The sequence below is a fragment of the Rosa rugosa genome, chromosome 7 (genome assembly GCF_958449725.1).
Source record: "Rosa rugosa chromosome 7, drRosRugo1.1, whole genome shotgun sequence".
Taxonomy (NCBI): domain Eukaryota; kingdom Viridiplantae; phylum Streptophyta; class Magnoliopsida; order Rosales; family Rosaceae; genus Rosa; species Rosa rugosa.
Window position 1 is genome coordinate 22,868,004 of NC_084826.1, and position 12,535 is coordinate 22,880,538.

General features: G+C 37.2%; 1 protein-coding gene across 1 annotated transcript; it reads left to right on the forward strand.

The window, feature by feature from the left end:
- Positions 1-1,982: 1,982 nt before the first annotated feature.
- On the forward strand, positions 1,983-4,682 carry LOC133720734 (putative FBD-associated F-box protein At5g56700). The gene is made up of 4 exons (XM_062147191.1): positions 1,983-2,195; positions 2,539-3,489; positions 3,573-3,716; positions 4,222-4,682. Exons 1-4 carry the CDS (start codon positions 2,136-2,138, stop codon positions 4,531-4,533), a joined length of 1,467 nt encoding a protein of 488 aa, XP_062003175.1. The 5' UTR covers positions 1,983-2,135; the 3' UTR covers positions 4,534-4,682.
- The last annotated feature ends 7,853 nt before the right edge of the window (positions 4,683-12,535 follow it).

A 12,535-nucleotide genomic window follows, 5' to 3' on the forward strand; every position in this document is an offset into this window, starting at 1 on the left:
GTTTGGTAAGTTGCAAGACAAAAGTGCTTTGGCTGAATATAATTACCAAAATGGTCATACATGTTAATACACTAGGCACATTCCTCATCTCATCATCTCCTTTTTGTACTGTACTATTAAAATCAAACCAAGAAGCAACCTTGTTAATTAACTCAAGGGCTTGTGAGACATTCTTCCCAAGAACTCTGCAATTTCTATTTTGCCATAAAAACCAAGCAATCACTGCAATCCATTCTAGCTCCCAATCTTTAGCCACAGTTGCAACATGATTAAAAAGCTCCATGAAATTTCATTATTTCCAGACTTTACAGACATCCACCAAGAAAGTATTTTTCCACACATCAGTAGCTACTTTACAGTCCCACAAACAATGAATAGCAGTCTCTTCCCTGAAACCACAACTCCCACAACATGCACTAGACCCAATCTTTCGATAGAACAAGACATGTGAGCCCCGGAAAATTTATTGAGCTTAATTGAGATCATTTGATAATTATTTATTTACGATCTCGAAAATTATTAATGGTGCTCGGAAATATTTTTCAGAAATTTTCACTGGGAGAAATTCTTGATTTAAGGGTTTGAGAGTAACGTACACGACACAACGAGTCCGTGAGAATTTTTGGAGAATTTTTCGGATACCCGAGCTAATTTTTACGAATTTTGGAAGTTTTGGGGATTAAAGAAATTATTAAAGGAAAATAGAAAATCAGGTGGAGCGATCTAAGCCGTTCACTTTCTCCACAGACTGATCTTGGCCGTAGATGTTGTTTAAAAGGGGATGGACCAGATCAGATCGATCTAGAAGGCTCGGGAAGGGATTAGAGCCTCTGACCCGCGACGCGACCCGATGACCCGAAAACGAGATCCGGCTGGAACTCCTCCGTCCGACCATATCCTGGCGGTGCACCACCGGCGTTCGACTCCTCTTCTCAGCGCTGACACGTCTACGGTGATGGATCGTCCATGCAAGGATCTTGGAGAGAGATTCGAAGCTTGGAAGCTTGAAGCTTTTCCGGCGTTCTTCGACATTTCCCGCGACTCTGGTCATCGTTGTCGATGCTTGAGGTATAGAAATTGATCTTCTCTTCATGCTCTAAACGATAGTACACATAATTTTCGATTTCGCATGAGTTATGATCGAATGGGATTTTTGGTTGTTTTCGGTGCGGACGGAGCTCACTGTGCACGGCAGTTTTCTGGGCTTCGTGGTTCGATTTCGACGTTGATGATCATCCTAGAGCAAGAAACCGGGCTTGGTAGCACTCAATTTCAGAATCTATGTAGTGGAGTGCAAACCCGAGCGGAATTGGAGGGTAGCAGGGTGTTGGCTTCGAAGTTAGAAAACATCCTGTTCAGTGATCGTGTTCGAAGCTACACACAGTAGCAATAATCGTTATTAACACAGTAAAGGTAAATTTCATTCTCATACTCCATGTGTATTGAGACTGTTTTGCTCGGTGCAGAAATGGAATGGGTTGTGGATGTATGCTTATTGTTGGCTCTGTTGTATTTCGATCGATTACAAAAGAACGAGGATAAAATAGGTAGTTGGCTTAACTTCATTAAATCTTCCGTGTTTTCAGCCGCGTTCCGTAAAAGCCATTTTCAAAAGCTACTGAAAGTAGCTTCTGATTTCCTGCTGCCCAGAGAAGCGCTTCCGCCCAAAAGCAACAATTTTGAAGTTTACCAAACAACCTCACTTTCCTCCAAAAACACTTTTGGACCAAAAGCAGGTTCCAAAAGCAATTCCAAACTAAGCCTTAGAAATGAACCACCGGCGAAAACTATTCCTATACTAGCTAGGAGGGGTTGCTGGGGCATGATTTGGGTCATTTGAAACTAAAACCGGAAAACATCTTAATCGGTTCGGTTGTGGAAGGTGGATCGTGCCAAAACTTGGGCCAACTGTTAATAAAGAGCCCAAGTAAAATGGGTCAAGATGAAAAGCCCACTAGCTTCTGGGATCGACATCTCTTCCTTAATTGAGAACTGCCAGCCCCGCATGTGTACCATTTTCGAACAGAGCAACAATTCAGATCTAACTCCAAAACCCAGAAACCTCAAGCTTTGTTTCTTCCAGTTCGGGCATCAGCTGTCAATGGGATTAGCTTAGCTTAACATTAAAGTGACCAATGTCAAACTCAATTATAAACAAAAGGGTGCGGGTGCCTTGTCTACCCTCTCCGGCCAAGGTAAAATTTTTCAGAACTTGCATCTCTTTTTTGTTTCACTAATGTCGTATAAAGGCTCCATCTTTTTCCTTCCTATGTATCTAAATAGTGTCTTTGGCTCGATTTAGTTTTCTAACTGCTGTCATTGTTGTTTTTGATTTTTTTTTCTTTCTTTCACGAAATTGAACAAGTCTGATGATTTTAGAGTATTAGGGAGAAGACGACCTATAAAGTTTGCATCTTTGTTCCTTCCCAGATGTCTCTCTAGTATAAAGCTGTAATTTTTGTTCTCTGAGTTTTTATTTTTAACACTGTTAGTTCTTTCTCATTGTTTTTTTTTTCTTCGTTTTGGGTCAATTTGTAGATTAATTTCAACTTGAGCAAGATACAGAGGATTAAGAAGCCTGAGTCCAACAAGGTGGACCGAATCAGCGCCCTACCAGATGAAATTCTTGTGAATATAGTTGCCTTCTTGCCACTAGATGAAGCACAGGCTACGAGTATCCTTTCTAGGCGATGGCGTTATATCTGGAAGTCTGTGTTGGATTATACCATGACTCTCAACTTTGATGCTGAGAAGCATTTGTCCAATTTTGCATCCCGGGAAGAGTTGGCAATTCGTTGGTATGTCGATTGGGTGGATACAGTGTTGAACCAGTATACAGGCCGAAAAATGAAGCAGTTCAGGGTTTGTTATGATTTGGACAGCACGTTTTCAAGGTCAATTGATGGATGGATTCATTTTGCAATGACAAAAGGAGTTGAAATGCTTGAGTTAGACTTATTAGAATATGGTGTTACTCGCCGTTTGGAGTATCCAATTTATACATTTCCCCACAGACTTTTAGGCATCGTGAAAGAATCTGCTTGGAAGCACATCTGTTCTGATGTTCCTAGGCTAAGTCCTTGTGCATGCATTGGCTTTAAGTCCCTCAAAGTGCTTAGTTTGAAATGTGTTGATGTGGATGGACAAGTTCTTGAGTACATGTTTTCTAATTGTCCAGTTCTTGAACGATTATCACTAGGTTATTCCCCGAGCTTGGTTAGTCTAAGAGTTGTTGGTCCATCAATTGCATTGAAGTACTTAGAAATACGAGGATGTGCTAGACTTGAGAGCATTGAGATCTGTGACACAAACCTTGTTTCTTTTGTTTATTACGGAAATGAGATACACTTGATAGTTAGAAATGTACCACTCCTTGTTGAGGTATCAATTTGTGAGTCTTGTAATAATGATTACATACTGGTCGCCTTCACCCAACTCTCATGCTGTCTCTCTCAACTAGAGATTCTCAAACTAATTGATGTCATACTGGTTAGTACATGAGATTGTTATAGCTGTTTTTGCTTTCCTTTTGTTGGGTTATTATTGTGCTTTAATCCTTGTTTTGTTGTCAGCCCTACAAGAGGAATCCTGTATTTCCTATATTCACAAATCTCAAGCATTTGGAATTAAGATTTTATGAAGATGATGATTGCATTCTTCTTCATTTAACTTCTTTCATTAAGGCATCCCCTTGCTTGCACAACCTTGTGCTGGAGGTATGTATTCTGATCTCATAGATGATATAGTAAAACTTGGTATCTTTGAGGCACTTTGGGTGATATTAGTAGTCCTTGAGACTCGCTCGTGGCATTGATATATCATATATGCCACTTTTATATATTTGTTTCATATATTTGACTTGTCCTTATTTGTGTTATTTGTTTAGGTTTAATTCCACAATCAAGTGTGCCACTTAAATGAAACAATATAAGTTTCAAACATTAGACATATACCTCCTATAAAGTTGATTCTTTTATTTTTGTCAGGGTCTATAATATTTGTGACTGTTTTTTGGAGGTTACTTAGGGGTGTCAATGTTCCCATACATGGTTAGACTGTTCAGCCTGTTTCTCATTATATTGATAGTGTGTAATTACAGGGATTTATTTCACCTTTATTGCTCTAGAGACTTGTATGCTATTGGTGATTGTATTTGCTAGCTATAGTTTATGGAACTTTTGGTGGTTGTTGCATGTACATTAAGTTTTTCCTTTGATGCAGTTGTACCCTTTAACATGCCGAAGAGAAATAGAATTTAGAAAAGCTGCCAAATGCTCCCATGATTACCTAAAGGTAGTGGAAATATTTGGATATCATGGACGCAAAAGTGATTGTGAACTGGTCAAGTTCTTGACAGAGATTGCTGTTAATTTGGAGAAAATTGTTACTGATCCTGCTCATCCTGCTGAACGACATTACTGTTATCCTAAACACAGACGAAAGCCGGATATTGAAGTCGTGGCGAGGGCTGAACAGTCAAGTTATGATTATGCTACCATAGTAAAGAAAAAATTCCTTCGACTTGGGAATTGATTGTGTTGGAAAATGCAGTGGTGCACTTGCTTAAGTTATCTAAAGACAGGCAATCATCGGATACTAAGGTTTACATTATTGATGTATATAAAGCTCAAATTGTGGTTCTGTATTAGTCAGAAAGTCAAGGTTTTACTTGGATTACTGCTCATGGGTCTCTGACTTGGGGTTTTGTACTTATATGCTGCAAAGGAGCTCTCCCGTGTATGCTTATCTCCTGACTGGCATATTTTATGCTGAGAGAAGAGCGGAGTATTGATTATGTGATGGTCCATTGTCTGGTGGCTTTCTCCATCCGGGGAAGGGTTTCATGCTTGACAAGAAAAGGCTCAACTTTCAAGGGCTTTGGTTGGGGAAAGAAGGCAAAGTTTCTTTGGGGTGTAGTCTGGTGAGTGTTACATGGGTGATTCCAATGTAAAGAATCTGGAGGTTGCTTGAAGAATAATGGAAACTTGGGCTGGAGCCTGGAGGTTTGGCTCGGTGTGTTATAACTTGTGTGGGTGATTTTTGTCTAAATCCAAATGCTGCTGCGAGTTAGTAAGCAATTTGTAGCTATTTTATTATTACTCTGATTGATGTCTTCTTGTATACTAGGTATACTCCGGCGCAATGGTGCGGTTTTGTTTTTTTCTTTTCTCAAATTATTCAGAATAGTCATAATCGTAAGCTAAGAAATTTTAACTGAGAATGTTATCATTTTACATATTCTAAAAGTTGGTGTTTTAACAGAAAAAGAATTGAACTACCATTGAGATTCTCTTGCAAGTGAGCATCACTTATAATTAAAAAGAATAGTTTTTATCATTAAAAATTTTTTGGACCGGATAAAATGATACTCAATTTTTAAAATGATCAAAATGGTTCCTAAACTTTTTTAAAAAATCAACTTGATATCTCGGCTTATTTTCTATCACTTCTCAGTTAAAATTGATCACATGATGTGCATGTGAGGTGTTTTGTGGGATTATAATAAAGGGGGTGAAATTTGCACTCTCCAAGTAAGCATAGATATTGTTATCACCAGAAAAAAAAATATATGACAATTGATAAAATTATCAACCAATTTTCATTTGTCACTTGTCAACTTTTAGATATCTTTATCTTACAAAAAATATTTATGATTTTATAAGATAATCACCCAATCTTCATGACACGTGTCAACTACAAATATTGTTATGTTTTGAAAATAAATTTAGGATATGTGATAAGATTTTTGACCTATATATACGTGACAAGTGTACTTATCTTCACTTTTTATCTTTCAAGATTGGTAATAAATATCTCGTGCCAGTTTAGTTTTTAGTTAAGTTTTTTAGTATGTTTGGAGTTGGGGCCTAGTTTGGCTTCAACAGTGCGTCAGTATAGATGTCCATTTTGACGTCTAAAGTGGGAAAAGTTTTGGTTGAAGCTTTTATCTCCCATTCTCATTGTAATCTTCGTTTTTATTAATGAAGTTCTTATTTGATCAAAAAAAAAAAAGATTGGTAATAAATAAGCTTCAGATTTTATTCTCTGCTCATAAATTCTTCTCATCCTACACCTACATCTCTTTTGAAATCTTATTATCCATCTCATTTCTCCTCTTTCTGATGAAAGAATTGAACAAATAGATAGGAAGCGTGAAAATATAGAAGTGGTTGAGCAAATTCAAGCTACAAACTCTCAAGCAGCTGCGATGGTGGCTAAATATCAATTATTGGAGACACCTAGAGGGGGTGGTACACGAGTTGGCCATGCCCTAAATTTTGGAAGTCATAGAGAAGTCTAAAGTCATTTTCTCCTTGACGATTATTTTGTCGAACCAGTGTATGATGAAGCATGCTTTCAGAGGCGGTACAGAATGCAAAAACATGTCTTCCAATGTATAATGGAGGACATTTACAACCTCGATAGTTTTGGGGGATAAAAAGCAGATGCCACTGGAAAAATGGGATTGCTTCCCTAATAAAAAATGATAGACAAGTGCCCTGAGAATGCTTGCGTACGGTGCAACTGCTGATCAATGTGAAGAAATCATTAGAATGGGGGATTCTACAACTCTGAAATGTCTCAAGAAATTTTTTAGATAAGTCGAGTTTCTTTATGTTGGGTGGTTCCTTCGTCCTTTAAATCTCGCTGACTTATATATGCTTCTCAACAGAGGACAATGCCGCAGTTTTCTAGATATGATTGGGAGTGGAAGAAATGCCGAACCGGTTGGGGGAAAATGTGAACCTCGTCCAGTCAATTGGTGCTACTCATTATACAATTATGGGAGGTCATTTGTGCATGGTGCTTCTCTTTGAGAATTTTCTTCAACCCTCGAAATTGAGATTTGAGAGCTGAAGGAGTTCAGTTTGTTGGTGGACCATGCCAATTTTGTATATAATCAGCATGAAGTTTCTCCCATAACTTTTGAAGAGGTTATATGTTTGCCGGTGATCAAGCATACAATCTTACACGCTCATGAATCACACAATTGAATTTGCTCGTCGACTTGCCATTTGGAACCCGAATTTCCCATTATTGGATGATAATTGAAAGAAATGAAGAATAAATTGATGGAGGAAGATAAACATTTTGCCGCTTATGTTACAGGTTTAATACTTTCAAGAACTTCATAGTCTTCTTCAACAAAGCTCTACAGGCCATAGGATATGAACATCCTCCTCATCTTGATTCTTTAGAAGTCCAAATCCTCTCCACTAACAAATCATGCAGGGTACGTACGAAAATCTCCACTATCGCTTTGAACGTGCCATTGATTTGTACATTCATTACATTGATCGATGATACAAGCTCCGAAACCATATTAGAATTTCACTCTTCTCACTATATCTCAAAACAATATAGGAATGAAAAAAGTAATACACAGTTACTGACAGTAGAAAGGAGAACTAGATAACACCTGGCCTCAACTCGATCAACAACGATATAGCTAGCTTCAGATAATTTCTATTATATTTGTTCTATTGATAGGCACTGCCTTAAGTTAATATACATGAGAATGATGAGATCATCTTAGCCATACGTGGGCGGTGTGGCACCAGATCCCGAATTTCACAATCCACTAAATATAAGATCGACATAAGAAACCAGCATCAAATCAGAAGTCAGAACTGTTTAAGGTCATTAACATTTCGAACCAGCTGCTAGATGAAATGTCCAAGTCTGGATTGTCCATCCTAAAGTCTTCAGCAAAATTTCTATTTTCCTCTACTGTATTGGTGCAATCACAGTGACTCTCGTTCGTCCCCATCATTGCGAAGCTCGCAACTGGTTCCTGACCACTGGGAAATTCCCTGATATCGCTACCACTTTGAAGGTTAGTCAACTCACTAAAAATATTAGGGTTTTCATGGCAATTAGGGTTCTGAAAGTCTTGAAGACTGGAGGAGCTAGGGTTTTGAGGCATATGGGGCTGGGAATTATCACTGTTATACTGATGAAACTGAAGCTCGTGGTTCTCTGGGGTCAGAATAGGTTGAAACTGGAGTGATGGCACTATCTGCTTTTCACTATGGTTACCCGAATTATCGAAACGAGGGTTTATTGGGAAATTAGGTTTCTGGTAGCAAGGAAGATGATCAAATTCAAATTTAGGCTTTTTAAAGTACTGCGGGAATTGGAATATTTGGATCTGGTCATTATTTTGGTTGGGATTGAGGGAGGGGCATGGATATTGTTGTTCTGGGTTTGAATTGCAATGGGTTTCTAGGGATTGCACTGTTGGCTCAAATAATGGTGGGGCTATTGGGGTTATATTAGGGTTATTACCCGAGCTGTCAACTTGTAGTTGTGAAACGGCAACATTGTGAGTGGTTCTTCTGCTCTGGATGATATGATCAGCTGCAGTCCACCTTATGAACTTTGAAGCACCATTTTCAATTGGAATATTTGGGCTCTCAAGAATACCTTCGACATCATAGTGGCTTAGATCAAAATTGGTCACTGCTTCCCGCCCTCCTCTACATTTTATTACTGCAATATCATAAGCCCTTGCTGCTTCCTCTTGAGTATCTGTTATAAATTAAATCAGAAAAATGAAAGGAAAATCAGTATCTTGTTTTTCTACGCAGTATAAGTTTTTATTTTTCTTATATATTTATTTTAAATCTTATTCTCTTAGTGCTATATGGACACCTTTATCTAATGCCACCTTGTTACGTTACTAGGCTCCATCTCTAATTCCATATTTATTAGATATATGCTCAATCAAGAAAGGTGGTCCGTAAATGTGATCCAAATAATTAAAAAAAAAAAAAACTTATAAGTAAAATACTAAAAGGCTTATAATTATTCTTACCAAATGTTCCCACATAAAGGCCTTTCGTGTCTTTGCCTTTGCCTAATCTGGCTTGCCATCTCATATTATCTCCATACCTGATTCAAATTAAGTTTTGACAATGAGGTGCTTGAGAGAGAGAGAGAGAGAGAGAGAGAGAGAGAGAGAGAGAGAGAGAGAGAGAGAGAGAGAGAGAGAGAGAGAGAGAGAGAGAGAGAGAGAGAGAGAGAGAGAGAGAGAGAGAGAGAGAGAGAGAGAGAGAGAGAGAGAGAGAGAGAGAGAGAGAGAGAGAGAGAGAGAGTACTTGGAAACTCCTCGATATTTAGATAGCCCTTTGGAGAAGCAAGCACTGGTTCTGAAAGTTAAACATCATTCAACATCTGGGGCGTAACCAGTCACAGGGCTGGTTGGGCTATAGCCCAATCTAGAATCAAGGAGAAAAAGCCCCAAGTATAGGTATTGCCCATAGTAGCCCACTTACAATATATATATATATATATATATATATATATATATATATATATATATAGCCCTTCTTGGCTGTGGATATCCGCACCTAAGCAAAAGGTGCGGATTTCCAGTTTTCCCCTACTTTCTGATTATATTTTCACATCTTAACCGTTCAGTTTTTAGATCCTAATGTATAGATCACTTCTGCAAATTTTCAGCCAATTTGATGATCGTTAAGGCATCCAAAACTGCAATTTACCATTATAAACACGAACGGTTCCGATTCGACATATTCGGTTCGTTCGTGTAAATTGCAGTTTTGGATGCCTTAACGATCATCAAATTGGTTGAAATTTTGTAGAAATGATCTATACATTAGGATCTAAAAACTGAACGGTTAAGATGTGAAAATATGATCAGAAAGTGGGAAAAAATGGGAAATCCGTACGTTTTGCTTAGGTGCGGATATCCGAACCTGAGCAAGGTTGTATGTGTGTGTGTGTATATATATATATATATATATATATATATATATAATTTTAATAATGATACATATATATATTATTATACGTATTGAATACAATGACGGATCACCGAAAACCCAAACGGTACAAAAATCTTTTTTCATGGTTTACAAGTGATACTCCATCTAATGATAGTGGGAATGAGATTGGGAGTGGGTCTCGGAGGGTACGATTCAGTTAGTTTTTATTATTTTTCAACAAGTTTATGCTTGTAACTTTTAATTTTTCAACAAGTTTATGCTTGTAACTCCCACTGGGTTCCAAACCTCAAAAGAAAAAAAATTTACGAGCTTGCAGAATTTTTATGCACTTAAATCCAGCCCACCCTATATTCAGATCCTGGATACGCCACTGTTCAGCATCCAGGAATAACCAAGAATAACAATAAAGTAGTATATATTTAGAGTTTTAGACTCGAAAAGTGACACCAATAATTGATCCAACCATTGCATTTCAATTAACGACCAAACTAATTCTCGACCTTAGTTAGATGATCGATACTCGACCCTCTGTACATTTCCCTTTCTTAGAATAGATTTATTATTTCATTAAGATCATTTTAAGTCAAAGCAGTCTTCCTTAGTAGTCTACCTTTCAATGAAACAAAGTTTCGGTTTGTTGGTATAATAACTGCACACGTTACTTACCTTCGAATATGGAGCAAATAGTCTTTCTTTGTATATGCTTGCATTTCCTCCAATTCCTTCATGTAATCACTCACCTACAACAATAAATACACGTACACTTATATATGCAGTATTACTTAGCGCTTTACACATTCTCATTAAAACAATAGTCATAAAACAAGTTTTACTGTCAAATAATCCAGCAATTAACATACAGGAAAGTTTAATGGGGTAGAGTCGCCCCAATACTTCAAAGCAGCTAGATCATGTGCTCTGGCAGCTTGCTCTTCTTCTCGAAATCCGCCTGCCAAATTTGAACGAGAATTGAAGAAATTAGTGGGAAAGATTGATTTCAACTCATTATATGTTTAGGGACAAATATAAACCATCCCGTATGGCCGTTTCTCTGGTATAACAATATCAGCCTTCTACAGGATGATAATGATACTTGATACTAACCCTTAATTGCATAGATGACTAATTAAGCTATTGTAAACATTAATTAGTTCACTTTGCCATTTTAAGTTTTTTCCTCTATTTGTGTCTAAGAAGATGATTTTTAAGTTAAAAGTGAAAGAGTTATGCAAGAAGCTTCACTTACCAATGTAAACTGTCGTATCATTGATGGAGGAAACAAAAGAGAAAACAAAAGGGTTAGTAGATATATAGTTGTAGGTGTTGCATAGTCGAGGAAAATGGTAAATGGATAATAAGAAAATTTTGGGTACCTGTCTTGCCTTTCACTTGTGGATCAGAATTATCCCATAGAAATGCTTCAAAATGTCCTGGGTACCTACAGCAAAATATTCAATGTTATGATTCTGTTCTGTATTTTTTTTTTGTTGCCAAAAGTTATTTGAACATGAAAGTATTAGATCCACATACGGAGCAAATTCATATTTGATAGTCAACCATAGGTTATGGAGAATATCCATTATGGAAACCATGCCAATAGCATTGCTTGATCAACTGTAAACCCTAAACCCTCAATAGTAACGACTAGGTAGATACGTACATACCTCGTAACTCCGCGAAACTTAGAACTTCTCTGATGACCAGATGCTTTTTTGCCCTTTTTAGTAAGCGGACGTTTACGTTGCACTTTCACAGAATTGAGTCCTCTTCCAGTAGGATTCTTCTCTTGGTCGAGCACATTATCACTAATAATCGTTTAAGATCAAGTTAGGATTGAGACAAGCAGAGAATCCATTTCACTAATTGATCATAACAATAAAACAGGACATAGTTAGTAACTCCGCGATACCTTTTCTCACCAAATAATGTTCGTTTACACTTTTTAGTAGGGCGACGTTTGCGTTTTATTTCCGCAGATTTTGTGCCACTTCCACTAGCATTCTCCCCTTGGTTCATGAAATTATCACTGGTCATTGTAGAAGAGTTAATAGATATGTAATGACATGATAAACTTTTAGAAAAATATGAATGTTAAAACATTAACATAGCCCAACCTAATTTGGTTTCCTCCAAAGGTGCTGCTGTTTACACCAGATATAAAACCCTCATCACTTGCGAACGGAAATGGTGACGACAAAGGATGGTTGTCAAAAGGAAAATTATTGTAATTGAAGTCATCCAAATTCATATCAGAACAAAGAAATCTGGAGCTGTCACTGTTCATGATCACCTGAAAAAACAAGAGCTGACAATTTGGAGAGATATAGTTGTACATACAGACAAAATATGTAGGAAACGAAGTAATTAATTATGGTTCTGCATTGTCCTAAAGAATGCAACAAAGGCAATTATTTTTTTTCCTTTCTGATTCGGGAAGTGGAGACTTAAATGGAGATGTCATCCATCATTTTTGATATCTGATGAACTGTTTATATTCACAACTGATAAATCACGATTATGAATGTCTTAACAATTTTTAATTTGGTTGAAAAATTACATAAATAATCTATACATAAATATCTAAACATCGAAAGGTTGATTTGTAAAAATGTGATAAAAAAGTGGGTCTCATAAATAAGTTTTCAACTAGTCCTCATTTTAGTCATGGGTACTGTTATATATATGAAGGTGGTCTACTTTATCTAGCAATACATATAATGGATACCATCCCTAACTACCACTATTCATGGTCGACCAAAAAAATGAAGAAGACACAACTCAAT